This window comes from Pleurodeles waltl, chromosome 1_2, assembly GCF_031143425.1.
Source record: "Pleurodeles waltl isolate 20211129_DDA chromosome 1_2, aPleWal1.hap1.20221129, whole genome shotgun sequence".
Lineage (NCBI taxonomy): Eukaryota > Metazoa > Chordata > Amphibia > Caudata > Salamandridae > Pleurodeles > Pleurodeles waltl.
In genome coordinates this window covers 85,102,734-85,128,798 of record NC_090437.1, presented here as the reverse complement: position 1 = coordinate 85,128,798, position 26,065 = coordinate 85,102,734, and the positions used below count along the sequence as shown (strand labels likewise).

Below are 26,065 nucleotides of genomic sequence, written 5' to 3'. Positions count from 1 at the left end.
ACTGCTCTATTCAGAGGAGACACTGTGAGAAAATGACAGTGCCTCAACTCCAGAGTTCCCAGTCGTGGCCTACTATGAACACCTAGAGTCATTAGATGAACGTATGTGCTGCACAAAAGCAACATGGTACACAAAAAGAAATACAGAAACACGACAGTCTGAAAATAGCTAACACTCTTGGGAAGTGTAAGCTTCATTAAAACATGTGAAATACAAACAGGGATTAAACCGCTTACATGGATTCCCTTACCGTTTTTATATTCACTGTTCAGAAATTGTTGTTTTTTTGTCATTAGTGTTAAGGTTAGATTTAGGACCCGAAGGGGCTCGTTTCAAAGTCCGTTTTTAATCACTACCGTGTCTGAGACCCTCCTCTCTTAAAGCCGCGCGTCAAATAAGTTGTAATGGAGTTGGGTGTGAACGCCACGGGTGACTGACAAAGCTGCGCTGCGTGCGCCAAGGGTACCCGCTGAGGGTCGGGGCTGCCCTGCCGCAGCTCCTGGCAGCCCGTCGGGGGTGTGCTCAGCGCAGAGCGCCGCCCCGGTGCGTCCCAGGCCTCCGCCTCCTCCGCTCATTCCTCAGCAGCGCTGCCGCAGCCTGCTCCGGGGGCGGAAGTGTGTCTCCCCAGCGCACACACACGCTCTCCAGCGGACGGGAGGCAGCGCGGAGCCGGGATCGGGCTGCCCGCATCCTCCGGGGACCCCGGGGTTGCTGCCAATCGCAAGCCGAGGACACGGCGGCAGGACGAGGCTCCCTTGCCAGGTGGCGGCGCGGATGTGCACCTCGGAGCCTCTCTGGCCACTTGTGGATTGTGACAGAGCCCCCTCGGAAGCCGCCCGAGCCCCTGCTTCCTGGCGCTTTGCGTAGTGTTTAAAGGTAAAGAGGAGGGGCTGATGCCTGGCATTAGAAGGATCGGTAGAGGGCCACTGCGGGAACCCCGACACTGATTCACCCAGCAGCCCCGAGAAAGATTCACCAATAACACACTCTGCGATTGCCGACGTTTCCTCCTGGCCTCCCCGGGGGCGTGGATCACGTACCTACACCCCCGCCTCGCAGCAGAAACCATCCTCTGCATCAGAGCCCCCACCCTTTATGACAGGAGCCGCAGCAGCCCCGCCGGCCAGCGCAGCCAGACACTGCCGCCCCCTCCTGTCTCTGTGTTCCCTTTTTATAGGATTTTTTGATCTAACACTTGAAGTGAAAGTCATTTGAAACCTCCTCTCCTACATCTTGCAAGGAAATGATCACCTGTAAGAGCGCCTACCCCCCAGGATGAGGCTGCTGCCAATGCGCTTGCCATTCCCCGGGGAGCTTGCAGGCACCTCTTGCCTCTCCTGAGGACAAGGGATAGCCGGTGCTCCGGGGCTGGGTGTCATCAAACTATCTGATGGCCGTTCTCGGACAACTCTAAGCATGCCCCATCTTTAGAGCCACCGAGGCCGGCCCCTGTTTCTCCTGGCAACACAGCCTCTTACTGCTCATTTCTTGGAGACACAGATTCGCGGCCTCTCAGAGGAATCTCTACGTGATATAATTTGACCCCTTCCGGGTTTGCGGATGAACACATGGCAGACGGAGCTCGGTCCCGTTTTGGCAACCTGGGTCACCGCAGCCCGGCTTCCAGCCCAAAGCTTGGGAGAAGCAAAAACCGAACCCAGCAACAGCCACCGGCTCCCCCGCATCACCCACCACAGGCCACCACCTCCTCCTCTCCGGTGGCCAAACACCAGCAACAGGTGCTCATCTCTCCTGGACACAGCTTCAAGAAAGTTACCCTGACCAAGCCGACGTTCTGCCACCACTGCACGGACTTCATCTGGGGGCTGGCGGGCTTCCAGTGTGAAGGTAAGGGGATGCTCTCCAGCATGTTACGGCAGGCCTTCCAGTCTCTTACTGACCATGTCGGGGGATGCTCCTTACCAGAAGGGCTCTGCAAAGGTGTAGTGCCCACGTTCGAATTAGGGAACATTCGCAAGTTACCCAGGGCAATATGTGGTAGTTAACATTTATAAGACTCTTGAAACCTGGCCCGCGAAGCACATCAACCTACCCCTTTCAAGTCATGTATCGGTTGTGACGGTCATCTTCCAATGAGGGGCGCTACACAAGTGCAAATTAATTTCGCACTGCTCTACAATGCTTTCAGCCCACAGTTCCCATATTTCCAATTCATACGCAGGATAGGATAATTGTAAAAATGTGTGTCATCAGCACGACCGTGATAGAGGTTGTCAAGCCCTGCCACAAAGCTTACTCCTAAAATATACCGTGTTCATTTATTGGAGAAGTGGGGTGTGCTATAACGCTCGATCAAGTCACGGGTACGATTATATAGGCAATAGCCCCATTAAGCCTGTTTCGGCATTTCCTCATGCCAGTCTGAGAATCGTGACAGTCTAAAGGGCTAAGCAAATTAGTGGCTTGTTCTATGAAGTCGGAGGCCTGAACTTGTAAAACAGGTTAGGCCATTGCCCTGAAATATTTTCGTAATTTTAAGTGGTTTCAGTGTCACATTAGTTTCTGTACCTGTCACTAGTTTTGGTATTTTCTATGTACGCCAATATTGTTCTGACACACAACTGCTTTCTGTGGTTCATTGATATGTGAGTAAAGTCTATATATACAAACACTTCTCGGCCTGTAATAAGATGCCAGACAAAGTGCAGTGGATGTGAGCGGCGGGGTTATTGTGAGACATCACACGGTGCATTTTACTTACATATACGTCTGGACTGTGGTGAGCCCCATGCCTTTTATGCATGATTTTATAGAACCTTTTAACATTTGATATATAAAGGTGTTTTCATGTTGCTAAAATATTTTTCTAGTTTTAATGGCTTCTTGTAATCTAAAACAAACTTGAATTGAACTGTAATAAATCAGCATGGTTTAGTGGTGTAATGCCACGTACAAAACGACATGACGATGTGTATCAATAATTTGATTGCTTTAAAGACCCACTGACTCAATCAAAACAATATTGCTTATAATGGATGGAAAAGCCTATCCCACATTTTTGTGGCATGCTTCATTAGTGCTAGACATTCGCGCCCTGGGGAGATAGGACTATCAGGGCAGCCTCCACCACATACTGAGGAAGTTCAAGGTAAGTAATATTGGAAAAGTGTGGGATCCAGAGAACTGCTAAAACTACCTCTGTGTAAACCTACATGAATACCTTTCTCGAGAAGATACCCAGGGTGGGGTAAAAAAGTGACATTGGATGAAAGAATGAGATACTAGGTGTCAATCTTCCTAGAATAGTTCCTTTAGGCAGCATGATTTGGCCTCGCTGTCAGCCTACCTTGGTCTGGGCAGGTCGGATCCCTGTTGTCTTTGCCTGTGCTATCTAAGCATGTGCAGTACATCTTAACCCTCAACCCACTACTGTTGGATTCTTCTTCGGAAACATGTAAGGTGAACAGTATTTTAAGTCCATTATTACTAAAGTACGTACTGTCATCCTACTCATAGATCGTATCAACGACTGAAGTATTACACACATGAATACACTCCAGATACACAACAAAGGTGAGTAATTCCTGATCACAACGTTTTCCCACTAACCCTCACTCAAGGGGTACTGATCTCAGTTGGGGGGACACAGCTTCTGTAGTCACACACTTGGGAAAGGTCAAAGTAACCAATGTTTTTTATTTCTACTCTTGGACACAAGGTAAAAGACAACACATATAGAAATACCAATGAAAGGGTATAAACCAGAAGGAGTTGAAACCGTGACAACGATGGGCATATATTATATCACAGAAATAACAACAACATGTAATCAGATCCAATTAAGTTCAGTCATTATAGTTCCATACATGTGTTTGTGTGTCCCTTCCTCCTATGCCCTAATAAAATGATTCCAAAATCTGTGTTCCATTTTGGGTATTCCAACTACACGTGGGCACATATTAAACATGATCTTCTCACACACGTGTGAAAAGCCCCTAAAATCCGCGGAGAGCTTGTTACTGTTTTAAAATAAAAGTGCTAGCCAGTTGCATTCATATCTGATTATTAGATTCAGACATGTACGTTACACTCAGTGTATATATGGAGTCACCGTGACATACTGGTATTCATACTGATAATGATTATTCAGCTGCGTCATGCATATATCAAGAAAAAGAGCTCATTTATTACATTAGAGGAACACGTTTTTCCCAAGATACTCTAGTTTCAGGGACACATTGCAGAGCGACCTTGTGTCACTTTGTGATAAATGCATGCTAGATCTTGAATCTACCCTGGTGCATTGACCTTACTTCATGCACACATCCACTGAAAGTATATTGCTAACAGCGGGAGAAGAAAATGTGGCCCAACATTCCAGGCACATTCATACTTTACAACACGGCCCTTCATCAGGTGCAGCCACCTTACTTCATCAAAAAAGTGGTCCAGCGTAGAAACACATTTTCCGCCATGAGCTAGGTTGGGTGCTGTTGTTGTGTTGCCCCCAGACTCTTATTGACAGCACAGGATTCCTGGCGGCCCCAGTGGTATTTCCACTTCACACACTGGTGTGTTGTGACTCAGAAATCATCATGGGAAATCTAGCCCCCAGAGGATGCGGGCGCCTAGTGCTAAGAAGACCCAGCATTATCCTAGTTCACTTTAACCATTTGCAGATAATGGGCATGCAATGTAAATTTAGAATGGATATGTTAACTTTTCAGAATGATTAACATTCTTAAATATTGGAGGATACCGCATTTGTCTAATGGGAAATGCTTGTTTATTGTGAGTTATAGTAATTCAGTGTGCAAATAATGTGCACCCCAAACCAATTTTTTAAATGGCTGCCTTTCTCTGCATTGGTAAGCATTATTACGCTCGGCAGGACACCTCATTAGTCAAATGGAAAATGCTTGTTTTTTGTGAGGAAGTAATGTAGTCCCAATGCCAGTTTGCCATTAATGGTTTTACAATGACCAATATTATTAAACCAGGGAAGACACGGCTTTGGTCAAATGGGACATGCTTGTTTATTATGAGATATGGTAAATCCAACATGGTTCCGCCTTCATTCAATGGCCTATTCGTTCTAAGCCACAGATTTAGAACATCTCTTTATAGCATCTCTTTAAAAGGATGTAAATGGAAGCTTGACGAGACTGTCTAGACCCTGTGGTATACAATCCAAAAATGAAAGGATTGTCAAACCATTGGTTCCTTCATTTGTACTAGGGTTATGACATCCTTGTGGAACTTTGTGATAAGACTGTGTGCGTTGACAAAGCTTGAGGTGTTTTTTGACGCTGTATAGCACTATTATGCAACAACTCGGAGAGTTTCTTCACATCTGAAGGCAGAAGACTGAAGGAACACTATTTTGCGATGTTATAGATTTCCGTTAGGTCATTGTGGTTGCTAAATAGTGCTCCTTCTGCCTAATTAATAGTTTTTGGTGAATATTTTGTTCTGCCAGTACCGTGTGCAACTTACCGACCCAGTGTTCAGTGTTTTTGAATTAAAAAGGCAGCTTCAAATCATCTTTTGTATCCAAATATTCTTATTTAGTGGGTTTTTATGAAATGAGTCACTGTAGTCTCATTGGGTATATATATTTTTTGTTTTCTTTGAAATTTGATTTAGGTCAGGTACAGATGGTCGTAGCTCACCCATGTTTTGCCCTATGGGAGAACCCGGATGGCTTTCTTATGGGGTATCTGCTTGATCACTTACAGGGGTCCTTGGGCTACTAAATAGGAAGAGACATGTGTTAATGTTGTTCTTTATGTCCTACTGTGTGTGTGTCCTGTTGCAATCTTTGCTTATCCATCCCAAAAATTGCACAAGTAGTTACAAAATCAAGTGGAAACACTGGCTAACAATTGGCAGAAATGTCACCCTATCAAATCTGCCTCAAATGCCCTCCACTAGTTTGTGATGGACGCTAAGTATGTATGCTCTGCACAGTGGTGCATGCCTTTAGGAATTAAAGCTCCAGGCTGCAGCCTGGAATTGGATCCTGGTTCCATGCCAACCAGGACTCTCAGATGTTTCAACGCACGCTTGCACATCATATGTCTATACAAATCTAGGTGACAAAAAATGAACAGATCCCTCAGGGTACTAGGCCCGAGTTCTAGAAAGCTGTCTGCCTGTCCACTAATGTTCTGCCAAACTATCTGCTACTCAGAAACTACAGAAAAAAGCAACTATCATAACAGTCACGTAAGCAAGCTCTAAAACTTCGCAAGGCAGTGACAGAGGGATGATTCAACTGCTTGCAGTCTTTGCTATTACTGGGCGCAACCTGCACTAAGGAGATCTTTACTAGCGCCCATCTAATATACAATCCAAATCTGATGTGTCTAAATGAATTCCCAATCCTAATACATTATGGTATATCAAAGTTCCACTAAAACTAAAGAACATTTGTACAATAAAGCGCCTTGTGCAGCAAAAGGTCGCCATTCCTCCACAGTTAAAAGCAACAAATGTTTTAAAAAAAATTTATATCACAAACCTGCCCTGAGGTTTTTTTTTTTAAAGCCACAGAGAGTCTGAGTGATTTTCCAAGATTCACAGGACGTTAAGCCTTCAAATCTGGTTACCAAGTTCCAAAGTCAGCTGCTCTAGCCACTAGAACTCAAATCCGGCTTATACTTAAGAGATATGTACTGCTGCAGCAGGGATGGGATTTGAACTGTGTAGATTGTTGGTACAAACTAAAGTACAACTGCACTCAAGCTGGCGGACCATGAGTCCATCAATGACACTGGAGCACATTAGGCCCCAGAAGGATGACAGCGAGTTGTAGATTTGAAAGCCAGTAAGATTTATTAGCAGATTAGCATAGCAACAGACTCAAATCATTCAAATTTGGTCAAATTAGTCCTAAATCAATGATCATTATATAAATACACTGGTCGGTATATCCAAAGCAGTTCAAAATAGTCTCCTATGAAGGAAAGATTCCCTAATGTGCTAAGCGAAGAATTGGGGAAGTAGAGCTGAAAGTGTCAGCAAATAAAGCCTTTGAAGGGCAGAATCAAAAAAAGATTCAGTCAAATAAGTGAGCAGGGAATTGCTCAAGAGTCTAACTCTTTGAGCAGGAGCACAAAAGGTATCTAATCTCAAGAGTGTGTAAAGGGGACCTATGAATCTAACTAGCTCACCAATACACAATTGAATCATACAGTTCATAACAAGATACAACTTTCCCACTGTTCCCAGGGAGAAGGGGCCAATCAGGACTGAACATTTCACAATATTGAGGGTCAATTCTCTTACCAGTCATCACACAATGGACATTTTATGCTTCACAGCTTTCAAGAAATATCTTGTAGCAGTATGATATATTACGGTTAGCTTGTCCCAGGCACAGGTATGGAAATTCACTATTTACTCAATTGAACATAAACAGAACAAGCATTTGTAATGCAATCGGTCTTGTGTTTGTTTGAGTTGGAGCTACTAGCGTTGTAAATTCCTAACTGAACTTTTCTTGCCACATTGAAAATGAAAGGTAAAACGGTTGATTTAAGCAAACCAATTCAAAGCACCATGGCCGGGCTGCCAAGAGTGTGAGTACAAAGGAGAGACACAAAAGGAAAAATAAGTTTGCTCGTAGTTAAACGTATTGGCGACTGTGCAATTATCCATGTAACAGGATCGATGACCAGGGCAGTAACAACACTGCCTCAAGAAGGGACAAACGTAAAGCATTTACCAATGATAACAAAGGATTTTTTAAAGGCAAGCCCATGAATAAGTGATATTGATGGGCATGCAGTGGGCGTGGTTAAAAGACCACCAATAGATTACAGCATATCATAGCGCTTGCATGCTGGACCTAAAAACGATCCTCACAGAAACCAAAACATTTGTATGATTCTAATCACTCGAACTACTACAGCTTAGCTCCTGAAACAAGAAAAAGAGAGAGAAGGGACACAGCAGCCAAAAGTACATTTTCGTGTTAGCATGAGTCCTCGAAGCTGAGGCCTACATTAGCATTAGCTAACTTAATTTAAACATCATACTTTATATAAGTGTACATAATGTGCAAATTGGTGTATGTTATGCAAAACATAGTGAGAGAGTGTCACCTGCACAAACGCAAATAATAGTTCATTTCTTCATGTAAACATGTTTGAATGGTGTTTGATTGTCACCAGGAAGGGGGTCTGGCATTGCACATCAACAGAAAGCACATAATGGTGGCAGTGGCAAATAACAACACTAGGTGCAATGTGATCTGAGGTGTAGATCATTTATCATTTTACTGAAGCGTGTAGTGTGAGGGATAACTGCTGAATAAGCTGTTACTGAGCAATTCAACCCGAGGGAAGGCTCTGCTGTCTAGCATGTTGCTAAAATATTTAAACTGTAAGATGTCTCTGCTGTCTCATCTTGCTGTCCATTGTGAGGGGCGTTTGTTCTGTCCGATGCAGCACAGATGGATAGTTCTTTTGTTCGATACATGGGCTTTCAAGATGTATTACATAAGGGATCATGCTGGCAAGTCTTTAAACTGTGTAACCAGAGAGATGTCTCTGCTGCCTGTGGACCAAGGCAGAGCTCTGTAGCTTTAGAGGTGGCTGTGGTGTATCAGTCATACCTTAAAGCTGTTGAAAATATTGCCACTACTCTGCCTGGGAGATAGCACAGATTCTTAAATGAACACAAGTACAGAGCCCAGTCCCAAAGATGATGTAATTTTTTTTTTGAGTCTGTGTTAGCCAAGGCCTTTTGATTTTACTAAAATTATATGAATTATACTTACTTACTTATTAGGACTTTCAGCCAGTTCTCTTCATCCTTTTGTCTGCTATTGCGCCATTCACATTTTTCTTCCGCACACTACGGAATGGGGCATTAAGTCAGCCCGCTGAAGCCTTTAGCTAACTTCACTGTGAGTGACGACTCTCTTCCCTGCCGCAAGAGGCACATCCACACACAAAGTACTTTCCTGCAGAGCCAGGAACTACTATTGAAATGTCTTTTTCTTTTTTGGCTTTTAGCCAGTGTTCTTTTTTCAGCCTGACGATAACCGCTTCCTCAACAAAAACGTTTTTGGAAAAATCATGAAAAGACAAACATTGAACAAGACAAAAGGCTTCCAGCCCACAGCTGACCTGTCGGTGTTGCCTGTGCTTGTTTTTGTTTGCATTTTGCTGTGCTTTTAAGGGTGCGAGTATGACGTCCAGGTGCGCTAGTGCCACCTTAAACATGCTTTTCTATGAAAGTTGGGTTGGCGCTTGTTGTACTGTTCACAGCAGTGCTCATTGAATTGGGCTGCAGTGGTGCCCGTGTCTTGTAAGCACTACATGCTCTCTCTGGAGTGTTATATGTCGCTTGTTAGTACAATGACTGTAGATTGTTTACAGAATGAACCACTGTAGTGATAGTACATAACAATCCCTAAGTGACGCACCCCACAATGACTGTAGATTGTTTACAGAATAAACAACTATAGTAATGATACATAACAATCCCAAAGTGACAGAAAGCAGGAATAAAAAAGACAACCCGTTGGATAGAATAAGCGGAAGGTGAGGGGGGAAGGCATGAGGTGCAATCACGTTTAGATAACCTGGTGTTCAGAAACCTCGGCATTCAGCAGCACACTCCTACCTAAAACCCTGCACTTATTTTGTTTTTAATAAATTAAGCACAGAGTAGAATTAACAGTTCAAACGTGTTTTTTTATTTGTGTTTCCTACTAATCATGCTAATTAAGAAGCTTACAGGCTTTTCCTTTTACCCGCTGCCAAAGCAATTGCTGTAATCGTTCAGCTTGTAATTTCATCTTCAGATATAAGCAAAGATAGGGCATCATTTGCAATGTAGGAATCGGACTCCACATTTTGGATTACATAGTTTGTTTCCTCAAATTGAGAAACAGATGGAATGGAAACAGTGTGTAGTGGTTTCCCGAATCCTTTCCCAATGTGACCATGGTTTTTCAATGAGTGCCGTCTCCTCCCATTCGTACTGCAAGTTACTCTCACCTGAGCTTTCAAATCTAACACGGCTCAGCCGAAAGAAGGCAACTTACATGCAGATTCTTCTCACCCAGTGTAGTTTAAAAGATACATGCAGCTAAGAAAGCTTTTGTACCTTCCTTCCCACTTTATAGTACCACCTAGCTTGCCTTTGCAGCTGCTTGTTTCATTCATTGTTTGGCTTGATCAGGCTCCTCTGTTCATAATTTTAATAGCAGACAACACTATACTCAATTATTTAATTCGCTCCATTTGCAATGGGATGTAAACGTTTAAGCGTCAATCTAATGTGTGTGTGTGTATAAATGTTTAAAACGTTTAGTGTGGATTTCACAGTGTGACTCAGTGTTTAGTGTGACATTGCGCTGCTGCCTGTAAGGTCAATTGATATGGTCAGAAACATGTTTCTACCCGACAAAATGGCTTTAGTCAGTTCTAAAATGATGGCGTGCTTTCCCAGACAGATGGCAACGTATTTCGAATTCTAACAAGCTAAACATTTTCCAAATATAACAGTTTTTGAAATGCAACTCTATTAACATCAATAGTTTAACCCCGTTAGGATGTCTCTTATTGTGTGATTTGAAACGAGACATAGTTAAGACAAAGTGATTATTTTTCCTGTGGTACTAGTGAAATTTCAGTTTTAAGTAGGTAATCTTTATCTATTTTGTCCGGCCATACCGATCAAACTGTAATCTAGTGGCCATCATTTGAGGTACATTGGTCTGACTAGTGAATGGGTAAGAGCGGGGCAGATACAAGCACTGTATTTCACTAATGCATCCCATGCCACCACGAGGCAGTCCCCACATGAGTGTAAACCTGTGCAGAGAATTCAGGCCAATATTTCAACATCACACGTATACTAGCCAGATATAGCTGTGTTTGTCTTAGTCATTTGGATACTATTGTATTTTGCTCAGAAAATACATGACCAACAGATAATTCTAGGCCGTCACCTTCCCTGCCTTCTCTAAGTTACTCTTCTCCAACAGAACCTCATGCTCTTCTATGTCTTCACAAAAGAAGTAGCAATTTTTGACCATATTACCCGTCCTGGTACTTTGACAACTGTAATAAGCAAGGCTCTAAATTGATGCTGGAGATTTGCTCTGCCATAGGGATCATGAGATCTACAAAGCAATGCACTACTTTACAGTTAAAGCTTTGGTACTGAACAGACAGTTTGTTGAGGAAGCACATGGCTGCCCATCCAACTGCATTACCAATAAGCGGGCTGTCCAGGATACTCTGCCCATATCACTGTGCACCCACTTAGGATACTGATGTAAAATTTAAGAGGCTGGAACAACCCAAGCAAGGCGTAAGTCCTTGCTTACCTAACCAGGCAAATCATTGACAATGGGCTTACACAGGGGACCACTACACTGATGGTACGCCATCCAGGTTTCTTGCTAGATGGAGTGATAGAGTAGCTGAGACCTACTCGCCATATGCACAACGTATCACCGTTGTCAAAAGTCAGCTTCACACAACTGTTAGAGACGCTGAAGGTAGACATCTTATTTCACTAGACAAGTTTTTGGAGGAACTCGCTAAATTGGCCTGTGTTGACAGTACTGATTTCTTTCTTCTGACATGGAAGAAATTAGTGTCACTTAATCCAAAGGCACTAATCTGGGGGTAGGATTTCAATGTGGTACCTGGCCATTTAGCTGATAAATCAGGTAGTGTCCATCAGCCTCTCCCCATTGCTGCAGGACTGCTGACTGAGATCATTAAAGACTACAGAGTGTTCAATATTTGGTGTTCCAGATATCCTGGAATTTGTGAAGGCACCTGCTTCTTTACGGTACATAACCCTTGATCTAGAATAGACTACTGGGACATTGGCATTTACACCACACTTGGCGAACATTGGCCTAGGACCCCATCCAATCATATCCAGTCATCCTGTCAGTTACCTATGTGGGCTAGCCCCCCAAAGCATTCTCTGGAGGCTTCCCCTTTATGCTCTACATGACTATTTAAAAACAAGCATTTCCAATGCAAAAGGTCTCACATTTACTTGAGTTAGAGCTCTTGGCATTGTAAATGCATAATTGTACTTTTTTTGCCACACAAAGTGGTCAACCCTGCAGCATAGTTTGGCCCTTTCTGCCACATAATTCTAGTGGCCCGGCATACAACTAAAGGGCTAGTAGGCCTACTGAAATATTTTTTTCAAACAAGGCCCTTAAAACACAATCTAGGCCTAGGTGCAAAACACAAGTTCCAGCTATAAGAGAGCTTAAAAATACACTGAAAGGTGTGATGGATTATTATTTTGGGGTCCCCATTAACATAGTGTGGGGATCCAGAGATGATCCAGACAGAGCATGTTGTGGTGATCGTTTTTAAAGTGGTCCCATTGGCCTAGGATCACCACAGGTTGAGTTCAGAATACAAATGTTTTGTGAAAGGAATGCTCTGCATAGCATTATGGGTCGAGTTTCCAAGTGCAGCGAATATTGTAGAATGTTGACTGTAATGCTCAGAACAGCCCATACAGGACACCACAAAAAAAATAGCATTTCCAAGAAACATGGTGATGTAACCATATAGTTAGCCCCTAGAGGGCGTAACCCCATGAAATAGTGGCAGAAAATAATGCAGTGCAACCATTTATTTATCCCCTAGAGTGCTTAGTGCATTACACATTTTGAGGGCTAGCATGCCTACTGCAATGATATAACAAACAAGACCCTTAAAACACAAACTACTCTTAGCTTCAAAAAAAGACTTTCCAGCCATGAGAGAGGTAGCAAAAAAAAAGACACTGAATGGTGGGAGGGGTGGGAACCAGAGATGATCTAGACAGAAAGAGTGCATTGTGGTGAACGTTTTGAAGGTGGTCCCATTGTCTTAGGACCACCACAGGCTGAGTTATGGGCAAAAATATTTTGAAAAAGAATGCTTGCAAAGTGTTATGGGGCAAACTTCACCTAGTGAAGTGAATATTGTACTATCAGCTCTCCTGCTGTGCCGAGAGAGCTGCTTTGATGATTTCTGTGTTTTTATTTAGGTAAAGCATTTACCAATTACAAGGATTTTTGAAAGCCAATTGAGCACGAAGGGGGAGACAAAAGCAAAACTGAAATGACTCCGATTTGGTGACAGTGTTAACAATGTGAGAAGTGGTCCAGTACTGCCAATCGGGTTTGCATGGTTCGCACTCAAAACACCATGGCCGCCAATGAGCGCGAAGGGGAGAGCCAAAAGAAAAAAGTAGTTAACCCTCCAGAAAGTATACTGGCAATTGTGCAGCAATCTATGTAATAGGGTCAGTCTGCATGGCGTAACAGAAGAGCCTTGAGGAGGGACAAACGTAAAGCATTTACCAATGACATTGAGGGATTGTTGAAAAGTAAACCCAGGAATGAATGATGGCCGTGGTTAAGGTTCAAAGAATAGATTTCAACAGCTTGCATGCTGCTATGCTCAACCTAATGAGCTTCCTGCTGTGGGACACAGCTCCCCTACCAGTAATTTTAAGTCCGTGAATTCAGCTGGTGTCCTACAGGAAGCCTTCAAAGTCTTGATTAGGGTTGTCTGCATCTCGGAGCAGTCAGGGATATTGAAATGTATATGTCTGCGTATTCTTAGATTATAGGATGAGCTGCATGATCTATTGCCCCAGGGACACAAAAATGCTGGCTGATCTAAAGGCAAAGCTTGAGGAGTGTTGAGGAAGCTGAGAGCAAGGATACGCTCTTTGGAAGAGAGGCAAGGGCCAGAGCTTTCGGGGAAGGAGACAGACCCAGTAAATCACTTGCCTTCCTTCTAAGCCTACCTTACCAAGCATTGATGCTGTCCCTCACGAGGCAGAAGCTGTTTTGAGAGAATTTGTTCATGTGTATGCTGCCCTATACTGCTCTTAAACGCCACCACTTGCGCTGACTTGCATTCATCCTTCTATATTATTGAACTTGCATGGATGAATGACAATCACCATCATTATTTCGATATGCCATCCTCTTGAGGTGATAAATTATTTGCCTTGTACCTAATGGCCCACCCCAAGACCAGATGGACTGCCTGTGCAATTCTGCAAGGAACACACTTTGATGCTAGCAGCTTTTCTACTGCCTGTTTTCAAAGAGCCACAACTAGACCACCACTCTGTAGACCTCCCTTCTTAGCACCCTAATTGTCACAATTCTAAAACCAGATAAACCACCTGATAGTTGTGGTTATCGATGATAAATATTGACAACAAAGTATTAGTGAATATGATCGCTATTAGAGACGTTTATTTACTCCCTAGGCTGATTAGACCTGACCAATAAGGCTCAGCAGGTCAATTTCACACACCCTATGCACTGCCTGCACCTTGATACTCATTTGGAACCCCAAGGTTAATGCATTTGCTGCACTACTGAACGCCACTGAGGCGTATGACTGGAGTAGAAATACCTCTTTTCTTTATTAAATCCAATTTGCTTTGGGTGTAAATTCATCAGCTGGATTAAACTTTTGTTTGAGGACCCAACTGCTCATATTCAACAGGACAGGCTTCTTTCTAGCCATTCTTTATGTCCAGAGGTATATGACAATGACAGGCCTACCTGTTTTCCCCTCACATTGTTTATGATTACCATGGAAGTCTATTGCTGCTAGGCCGAGACTTCATCATCCTGACATAGGCCTTAATTTCACTATGCAGCACCTCCTTGTATCACTTTACGCCGATGATGTCTTGTTATTTGTCCGAGATAGCATTCTCAATATCCAACCCATAACTCTAGAATTCATAAACCTTTTTATGGCATATCCATAAAGTAGGCCAACATGTTTTTTTTTCTTTTTTGCCCACACCCCAACAACACCCGAGTGTTCTCTTTAATTTCCTTTAAAATGGCACCACAAATGACTCAAATACCTTTGGATCCACATTCGTAGGGCTATTAATAGAAGTCTGAGGGGAAAACCATGGTAGAGCCATCACCAACCTCAAAGACCAGATATTGAAATAGATTAAAGTACCGATATTGTTTGCAGTGAGATTAGCTGTGGCTAAAATGGTTGTTCTCCTGAAGTTTCTTTATTTGTTCACAAATATACTCCTCTCTCTTACACAGCCGTTTTTCCACCATTTACGCTCCTGCATGATTCAACTTGCCTGGGCTAGCAAGCAAACATGATTGAAATTGGAAATACTCTTATGCTTCGACCAGTGGGCCTGTCCGCACTAAACTTCGAATGATCCGGTCTGTGCCCCCAAGCTGACTATGCACACTTTTGGTATCACCTTTTGCCTTTTCAACCTCACCTCACAACTGAAATTGACATGGCTGATCTTGTCCTCTCACAGTGTTGTGATGTCTAAACCCATCATTCTCCCTGGGAGCGAGTTGTACCTTTTAGGCCTTGTACAGACAACGATTTAGAGCTTACTAACATCAACCATATGCTCTGGAGTTTCTGCATATTATAAACCCTCTTTGGCCCAGCATGTAGTCTGAGATCACACTGTCACCCTTAAAGCTTCAGACTATGGGAGATATTTACACCACATAGCACTTCCGTACAGCCGCTACTATACAAGACATCCACCATCGCACCCAGCTTGATATCTTTCTTTGTTACAAGCTGAGGGCCTCATGTAGGGAAATGAATCTCTCATTCCCTTCCTCCCCTCACATGTTGGCACCGCTTACTATAATTGATACTCCAAATAGTGCCCCGGCTATACTCTACTGTTCACTGGGAGGCCCGAGTGCCTGCATAGACTTGGCCTCCAGTTCTTTGATTTGTGTGTTCTGTTTTTCCCTCTGCATGGAATGCTGACTTCTGTGATCATCTGCTCTGCATGTAATAAAATATATTGCTTAGCTAAAGTTGATAAAATGTTTAAAATCTGCAGGCATCATAGATTTTTTAATTAAATACTGTTAGTCCCTCCATAGGTGCTTCTTGCAAACGGGAGTTTGAGCAGAGCTATATGTTATGGTCATCATGTCGTGTGTATTGTAGGAAGGATTATAACTGGAAAAGTGGGTGTCTCACGTTAGGAAGCATAGTTTTTATTCACTTAGCATGTGTCAATCCTTCAGTTTCTTTCCTGCACTCAGCAATATTGGCCACATTACTGCATGGATTGGTTGAGGGTATATAGGATAATTATCTTGGTGTAACTAATAGAACATTTCTCTTCAGAAAAGCCATCCATGGACAATGAGGGTCTGGTTCAGTACAAACTGTACAGAATTCACTGGCCAACAATCGGTTCAAACAGGTATGAGCCATCAGATGAGTTAGTTTCACCCCAACGTATCTGCAGTGTCCAACAATAAAAGACTTTTGGTGCACTCCGTTCTTTCACCAAAGACCTGGGTATTAAGGTTAATTGGATGTGACAAAAAGTGCTCTTTGTGGTCATGTTGAGGGTTTACTTGACCATAGCTGCCTAGGTCACATGGATGAGGGATTTTAATGATAAAACTGTACAAAGGTTGTCCAGCGGAAGCTTTTGACCTAGAAAGAGTTTGGATTGTAGAGTCTGAGACCAGAGTTAAGAGTGACACATGGAGACAGAGATTCAAGAGTCCAGGCTGGGGGCAGTATTAGGGAATGATTCACTGGTTCTTATTAATGGTCTGAGTTACAATGTCACACTTTTGACATTTTTTTGTGTTGTCTGACTTACCTTCTGAACTCACGAGTAGGACACGTGTATCTGTGTTAAAAAAAAAAAAAAAAAATGAAGTTCAGCCTCACAGGTAACGCTTACTACAATTTAAGAGTAAAGTGGAGTTCCCAATTTCAGCTGGCAGTGTTGGAGGGTTAGAAGTTGACTTCAGAATTAAAAGTAGTACACCAGACTCCCTGCTGTGTTACTGCTTGTGTCCAGGGTCGGACTGGGATAGAAATTAGGCCCAGGCATTAAAATGAAAATGGCACCCATTAGCAAATCAGATACTAAAAAAATGGCCCATGTTTGCAATTGGGGCTGATTAAATTTGTTTTGCTATGTATGGGGGACTTCATACATTTGTGTTTGTTGTAGGCCACGCTTGTAGTAAAATCAAGGAAATCAACAGCAAAAGTCGGCCCACTAGACCATATAACTGGCCTACAAACTGCCAAAGACAGGTCCAAATACCAACCTTTCAGACCACCCCTTTGGGAAATGCGCGATTGCCATATGCGCCAGTCTGACCCTGTTTTGTGTCGATACATAGCTACTACTTTATGTTTGTTCTTATTTATATACAACTCTCTATTAGAGAACGAGGAAATTAAGTGCGGGGAAGAGAAAGACAAAACAGTTTGTGCTTATTTACTGGATGGTTTTTTAAAGCTTGGCTTTGTTGTACTACACTTCTGTCTCTGAGTTTGCTGGGAGAACAGGGACTACCTAAAACTGGATTTTAGTATTAGATGTGAGAAGAACAATAAAACACACACACATACACTCTTTCTCTCTCTCTTTTTATCTCTTTTCCTCTGTTTTTCTCCCCCCCCCAAAGTGGGGAGTGTTAGGGTGTCCCTAACCCTTTGATACATTATTTAGGGTGCCCCAGGGGTCATTCCCAACCACTAGCTTATGCCATGCATGAATGTGACAAATGTAGGTACCCACTTCAGGACTCTCCTGGACCCGAGGAAGATTAGAAGGGGATTGAACATGCTGTATACATTTCTGCAATAGCCAACATGGGGTTGAGCACAGGTTAATGTGATGACTTTAAGGGGCTCACCTTGATAAAGACTGTGATAATTATTTGATGTGGGAACTTACCCCCTCAACTAGGAACTCTATTTCTTACAAGTATTCACAAACTTTGAAGAGATAAACTGTTATGTTGACCTGTTTGAGGTCAGAGTTCTGGTTTGCAAATAGTCATTGATTTTAGCAAAAAAAAAGTACCCCGTAGTTGTTGATGTGCACAGAAAGTTTTGGGGTGATCCGTCAAGCGGGGGCTGAGAAAAGGGGAGGGCTCAAAAAAGTGCATTTCCTATTTAATTCCTATAGGAGTTTTGAACACGACTACAACCCAAACCACTGGACAGAATCACACCACATTTGGCAGAAAGCTAGCTTTTGGTATGGAGATTGTGATTTTGGTTATTTGGTGTAAATCTGTTCAGTAGTTTTTGAGATACTAAAGGGAAAATACATTCGTATATCTGAGGTCACGAATTGTCACAAGACTTTGCAGCGATCGCAAATGCGTCCAACACCAGAAATTCTGTGATTGGCTGGCTGTAACCTGTGCAGAAAGTTGCAGCCACCATTTTATGTTATGGGACATGGTCCCTGGGGCTGAAAATTAAAATGATACGTGGCATATGGGGTCAGGGTGGAGGTGCCCTGACTCAAGGGCTGTGATATAGAAGTCTCTGTAGGTCAAATTATGACCTTACAATGGTTTTTTTTCACGCCACGCGATATTCGCGAATATGTGGCGACGCTCATCGCGGCCACCGTGTAACGTCACTATGAATTTGTGAATATCGACTACAACAAACAAATATCCAGACTTATTCATACACTAATTAATTCGCTCGTAGTGCCAGACGGACATTCATGTACTCACTCACAGACCCATACACGCACCTTAAGACCCACTCAGACACTCACAGACTCACTTACAGACCAACTCATACCTCCACTCACAAACCCACTCACTCTCATGCACCCACTCACAGACCCACTCTGACACTGTCACTCACAGACCCACTTAGACCCTCATGCACCCACTCACAGACCCAGTAAGTCCCTCACGCACCCACTCGCAGTCCCACTCTTACACATATGCACTCATTCACAGACCCTCTCAGAACCTTATGCAGCCAGTGACAGATGCACTCACACTCATGCCCCCACTCACAGACCTACACAAATACTCACACACCCACTTACAAACTCCCACCAAAGGCCATGCACAGCGCAAGGTTGACCATTTTGAGTTGCCTATATCTTTGGCACAGTCTGACAAATCTTCACAAACTTTTCCACAAAAAAAAAAGTGTGCTGGTGATTCTTGTTGCACACAGAATGTTTTGGGATGATCTGTCAAACTGGGTCTGAGAAAAAGGGTGGGGGGAGTCGAAAAAGTTGTTTCCCATGTTAATTCCCACAGAACCTTTGAAAATGACCACAGACCGTACCACTGGACAGAATTACAACAATTTTAGAAGAAAGCTAGCTTTTGGTACCCAGATTGTGCTTTCTCTTATTTGGTGGAAATCCATTCAGTAATTTTTGAGAAATTGAAGGAAAAATACATTTGGATATCTCTGGTTGCGATGACTTTGTGAATAATGACAAGGTCGTGCAGGGAGTTTTCATCTGTTTCCATGCACGCAAATATGTGTGCAAGGAAACAGATGAAAACATTGCTCCCACAAGCACGGAGCTGCTATTTTAAGCAGCTTCTTGCTTGTAGGAGCAATGCCGGCTCCCACAGGTAGTGGGGAGCCAGCTTGGACCGTGGGATTCTTCAGGCTCCCCCCGCATTTTGTTTTCTCTCTCATCTCTGTCTCTCTCTTTTTTCCCAATAATGGGATGAATGAGAGAGAGAGAGAGATTGTCATTACAATGGTCTCTCCATGCAATTACTTCACAGAGTTAGACAAGCTAAATGTTTGGTACAAATGTTATAGTTACGTTTGGATGCAGAGCAGAACATAGTCACTTCTGGCCAGGTGGTCAAGGTTTTGTGCTGCCACTCAGTGGGCTGGAGGTTCAAATCCTAGTATCTCTTGGCTGTGTGTTTATTTACTAGTGTTTTGACTGTTAAACCTTTCTAGTGATGGAACATTCACTTTTCTTTCCAACAACATGCGTGGGTTGACTGTCATAGGTCTGCCTGGAAGCACCACAGTAAGGAGTTACCTACGACCTAAAGGTTAAGGTCACAGACCCTCACACTGAAAGTTGAGGGTTTTACTCCAGGTGTGCCCGTGGTAGCTTTCCTTCTTTAATTTCTTTTAAACTTCAAAAGTTTAAGGTTCATACTGAAAGGTGATCTCACTCTGTTTAATTGACAAATACATTTTTCTTTTTAATTTGTCCAGAAATATCTCATTCTAAGTATATCATTCATCAAAGCCTAAAAAACTCTCTAACTCGATCTCTCTTCCTCACTTTTTCTCTCTCTTTCAATCTTTCTCCCACTTACACGCCCACTCAGACCCTTACGATCCCACTCACAGCCCCACTCACACTCACAGACCCACTCAGACAGTGACGCACCCACTCATATATCCACTGGGACCCTCATGCACCCACTCAGCTGTACTCAGACCTTCAGGCACCACTCACAGACCCCCTCAGGCTCTCACACACCCACTCACAGACCCACTGAAACCCTCATGAACCCACTCACAGACCCACACTGACGCAGCCACTATCTGACCCACTAAGACACTGACGCACTCACTCTTACACCCAAACAGACATTCTCACAGCCACTGTCGCACCCAGGTGCATCCAGTCACATCTATTCTCACACCTTGAGAGGCCACAGCTTGGTGTTGGGTGGTTAGGGGGGTTGGCTGCAGCATCTGGCCCCAGGCCCTGCTGCCAAACCCCGCTGCGCACGGCCAAAGACTGTGTGCAGTGGTGATTGGATTAACGCATAGTAAGTAAAATTACTTTACAATTACAAAACCATAGAAATTTACTTTAAAAAAACAAAGGTTACAGGGCACGAGTTATAGTCACTTGAGAAAACTGTCACTATAACAGGTGAATTTCTGTGGTTTTGTATGTTTAAAATGTGAGCATAACTATAACGTCCCTATAACATTTCGTTTTTTAAGTGAATATATATATATATATATCTACATATATTAATAAATAACCCCCCACACTGTGCATCATGTTGGGCATGCACTGCTCGTGCTTTCTGCTCTATTACTTTGATCTGAATGAGTATTTAGCTGGTAGACATGTCTTGCCTCTGTGAATTGATGCACTCCTGCTGATAGGTGGTTGATTGTGCTCACTGGCTGCCCTCGCAAGAAGCACTCTTGCTTTAGAAATCTGAATCACTTAGGCACCTCCCTGTTCCTCCTGCAAAGCATACTTTTGTGTGGCCCAGAGTAGGGTGTGGCATCGAAGCTATTCAGAGTTCGTAGCACCCAAAGGCAAGGTTGCCTAATCACAGCAGTATTTACTTTGTAAATTTTATGCGAGTCGAGTCAAATAAAATATAGTGAGCAATCGTTTACATCACTTATTATTAAGAACGCTTCAGTAAAGTGAGGCCAAAAAGAAGAGTTGCTGGGGCAAGAGACATAACCTCCTCATCTACATTCCTCGTCCCCAGCCCTTACATATGAGAAGGATCTGACTCCCCATTCTGGAGCACCATTTATGTTTTTTGTAGGTCCTGTGTAAGGACTGGTTGTAACTAGCGTAGCCTACAGCCAATTCTGAAGACTAGTAATGCGAAGGGGAAGAATAAGGCCTGTCCAGGCACGAGGAAGTAAAATTCGTAGTAATCGGATTACCGGTAAATAATCGAATCTGGTTGATTTTTTTTGGAGGTCTAATAGACCAAGGAAAAAGGAAAAAGCATTCAGATTTTAGCGTGATAAAAATCGAATCTGCATATTAAGGCTTATTTTCAGGGTCAAAAGGCACACTAGGGTGCATTTTCTATGACCAGTTTAAACGCGACGGGTATGGATATGTACTGGGTGCAATCATAGCATCCCTAAATCAGACCACCTCATAATCCGTGCCTCTGAAAATAAAAGAGGAGTTGTCAGTGAAAAGTGTCACAGAGAATGACAATTTCAGGTGCTCTGAGGCAGAGGCGTGGAAGCCGCACCTGTGATTTGGGATCACATTCGACTCCATTTCTAGCAGCTGGCATATTTCAGCTGGAGACATTCCCATTATGGAGCTGTCACGCATATCCACCAGTGTTTCTTCATTTATTAGTAGTACTGTGGAAACAATATCAAGTCATTTGAATAACGAACGCAAGGCTTGAATATATAGGTTAAGGTTAAAGAGAAGTACCAGCGCCATTGAATTCATTACTGATACTTGTATTTAAATAAACATTAGCAAAGCCAATAGTTCATACACTGGCTGTCAGCCTTTTGGCTGTATCAAAGATTGTTTTGCTTTTGCAACGCCTTATTGTTGGGTTAGCTGCCGGGGCCTGTCAATCTGGGGAAAAAAACATTATCTTAAAGCTGAAACATATTTTTCTTGGTCTCAAAATGCAAACATTGCATCCCCTGCAGTCTCTGGCACTGACGGGAACTACTTTTTTCTGCAGATGTGATATATATATATATATAATTTTAGTGTAATCACAAATTGCTGGCTAGCACCAGACTTAAAAATGCTTTGTCATCACTCATGGAGGAAATGTCACACAGTAAAGTTGTCAAAATACTTGCATGAGTGAATACCCCCATGTCATTCCTGCCCCACACATGTACATGTTCTTCTGGCTAAAGTCATGTGGCAACATGATGTTAGGGTGCAGGCAGTGCTGGGCACCTGATATTGTCGAATGATGCATTCCACCCAGGGCCTGCTCTAGGACGGTGCAACCGGTGCCACCTCACCGGGAGCTGACTTCAAATAGGGGAGCCTGTTTGCAAGTATATTACGCTTTTCAAAGCACCTGCTGTTACTCTCCTCCAGCAATTTTAAGACAACAATAAAAGCTTTAAGATGGCACTGGTGATTAATGTACCTGATGGACAAAGATCGAAGTTTTATCTAGTGGCAGTTTTGCCTCACCCTAAAGTAGCTCAGAAGGTTACTATGCCTGCTGCAAAGAACGTGCACTATGCAGATCACAAAGTGCATATAATGTAAATAAGTCAGTGAGTTTCTGCTTTTGTCAGAAAGATCCTTTTTTTACATGCAGTTTATAATTTAAAATCCTAATATAGTATAGTAAGCTATCAGCTGTCCTCAAAGAGCTGAGCTGCATGCAAACTGCAACTTATAGATTTCAGTGTTAAGATTTTTCCCCTGTCTTTCATTATCCTAATGTTGCAAAAATGGCTCATTTGGGTAGAAATCAATTCTTATTATTAAAGAGAGCACACAACCATGGTGTCACGTTTTTAAATTCAGAGTTACTGCTTTTCCAGACCAAGCACTCTTAATCTATACAGCCTACTAGTATGAATGACATGTGACTCCTAAACCTTGTAGCCCTCTGTCCTATCTAACATTTCCTATACGCTGATTTACACACACATGATTCATTGTCTCTGAAGGTGTGTGTGATGTAAAGTGCTATGACACGCTATACTGGTATGGGTGGTACTATAAAACGACTTAAATGCATCTGAGAGAGAGTTGTTATTGACCTGAGTGGCTCTGTTAAAGGGTGGTAGTGAGGGAATCCATGGCGGAGGTGGTCATTGGGGGTGCGCCAACAAACTTTGTCACACAGGGCGTCGCCAGCACTAAAGCCAGCCCTGACCTACCTTCCAGCTTAAAGCTGAAGTTCACAAGCACCTTCAGCCTATTTTGACAGTTTTCAGGTCATTGCTTGTAACTCTTACCCATTACCTTTTTATGTATTGCTCGCTGGTGTGTAGTTGAAGTGGAAAGAAGACTTTTTTCAGAGCTTCAGGTACAAGGTACAAAGGACGGGATTCCTCCTCTGGATACCCAAGCAAAACACTAGATGCCATCTTTGGTAAATTTGTATCACAAATCAACAACAGTCCCACATATAAGAGACAATTAACATCTATGGTGGAATACAAAATAATTCTCCCCTCTATTAAATTTGGTGAGTTATCTCATTAACCAAATCTATAATTCACAATATATAAAGCAAGAACAAGCATGCTTTGTTATCTAGACTCAATGAAGAAGTCCCACTCTGTAATCAAGTGTCTGTGAGACAGGTCTTCAGAGTTCAGCAGTAGCCTGGTTACAATTTTGTCTGCCTCTCATATGTTAGTTTTTTGCCTTGTGTCCTTTTAGCTCCGATGTGTAGTGCTTACAAACATAAGATTTCTCAGGGATTTTCTTTAACATACATCTCACTCTTCAAATTAATCCATTTGTTGGGAGTGTCTGAAAATACATGGACGAAACCCAGTTTTTTTCAAGATGGTACCATTCACTTCTGCTGGTTGGGTAAGCTTGCCTTTCTTCCTGCTCTTCCTCAGTGGCTTGAGGCACAACATCTACATGGTGCAGGGACAGAAATGCAGCTTGTAGAAGTTTGGCTCACAGCATCTGATTTGCTGATCTGAGAAATTTCCATGTCTTCGTTGCAAAGGTGAAAAACATTGTGGTGGTGTTAGACGCAAAACTAAAATCACCTGACCCATTTGTCAAGGTCTATTTACCATCTGATGTTGCTAAAATGAATTTGACGTCCATTGTGCTACACCCATAAACAGCCAGCTTTAATGGCACTGGCCATTTTGTGCACCTGGCATGATATTGGCATTCATCTTGACTCGCATAATTAATTCTGTACAAATCCAAAAAACTCGTCAGTATTGCAGCCTGTGTCTTGACGAATGTCCTATGTAGACGCAATAGGAATTCTCTGGAGACAATACTTTGTTGGCTTCTAATCGAGAGAGAATGTATTTCACTTCTTGTTACTGGTGCATCTAGACACTCCTAAAATAGGCGAAATCTGTCTGTACGGTAAATCTATGCTCTATTTACCATCCTAGACTGAATGTTCTTCAGCTGCTCTATGCCCCTAGATTCAAGCTACAGTATGCGTCTTTTTTGCTGTCAGAACTGTCTGTGCCTGGAATTCGCCTCTTTTGACCATCAGAAGGTTTGAAGACCATTTGTCTTTGTGTGTCTTTCAAAGACTGCTGTGTTCTCTTTTGGCACTATATATTACATCCTTCTACCCAGTATCTTCAGTGCCATATGGATTAGCTCCAAGAGGCCTCCCTGAGTGTCTGAGATAAAAATGTCACTAAGCATGACGGTCTGCCGAATAGAATTAGTGAAACTAATATGCATTTTAGAGACAGGAAAGTGATCTTTGGTCGATGAAGTCTTACGATTTAGATGTTTTTTGGCCAGTGGTCCTGCAAACATTTTCAGAGTGGGGGTGCTGCCTTTAATGTTCTATTAAAGACGTTCTAGGGATTTTGAAAAATCCAGCATCATCCAAAGAACAAGCATAGCAAATGCGCCACGCCCATTCAGTAGGAGAGTGGTAAAGGTGCAGAAAGTAGCTGGTGGTACATTTTGGGACACTGATGTGCACTCTCATTAACAGACAGCACCCTTTCTATTGGAATGCACTCTAAAATTGCAAAGCCATGCAGTCTTAATAAAATTATATAGTACACAAACAATAATGTGTGGAAATCACGTTTCAGTGAATATTTATGATTCGCACATCACCAAGTGAAGTGCGTCGGTTTGTTTTGATCCTACTAAAATCTGTTTCCATCACACTTCTGAATTGCCAAAAATTTGCTTCTTTTGTAGTTTCCTAATTGTTTAAATCTGTATAGGTTATTTACAGGTATTTAAATTGTGTTGTGTATTATAAAATACATTACATCATACAGCCTTTCTTTTACTCCCTTTACCCCAGCAAGATTGTCACCTAGGCCACTTTAAAAAAATGTTTTCTCTTCTCTTTGCGGTCAGAGAAAGAACAATAAACATCAGTTTCCTTGTTAAAAGAATGAGCTGCAATTCTTGTCATAAGACATAGCCTGTCGTTTGACCTTTGCTTTTGAACGCACAACAAATGGGACAAGATACATTTAAAGGCATCTTTATGATTCATTCACTTTCTGAACTCAAGTCTGGTTATTTTGAGGGTGCTGCAGAGCCCCTTCCCCCCCCGTGCATGTCCCTACTTCTAGCACCTATACGTTTGGAAACGCAGAAGTGGAATCTGTGAACTGTTATGAATGTTTAGATGTAAATCTGCAAGAAATGGCATATCGAGGAGAAACTTCAGGATCATACTAAAACGTGATCAAACGTATTTAAACGGGGCTGCAGTGGCTTTACTACGAGTTTGGAAGCTAAGCTCCTTAACATTGTGCTGGCATCTTCAAGGTGGGCATTGCTATTCTGAGGTTTGAACCGAAGTTGATGGCTTGCAGCCCATTCGAATATGACATCTGTTGAGAGTTATCTTAGGAAC

General features: G+C 42.7%; 1 protein-coding gene across 1 annotated transcript in view; it reads left to right on the top strand.

Annotated features, from left to right (window-relative positions):
- The first annotated feature begins 542 nt into the window (after positions 1 to 542).
- The window catches only part of DGKQ (diacylglycerol kinase theta), an 848,589-nt gene continuing 823,066 nt past the window's right edge, over positions 543 to 26,065 (top strand). Inside the window, exon 1 of the mRNA XM_069236577.1 lies at positions 543 to 1,848. Coding sequence (XP_069092678.1) covers positions 1,569 to 1,848 — 280 coding nt within the window. The 5' untranslated portion in view covers positions 543 to 1,568. The remainder of the gene's footprint in view (positions 1,849 to 26,065) is intronic.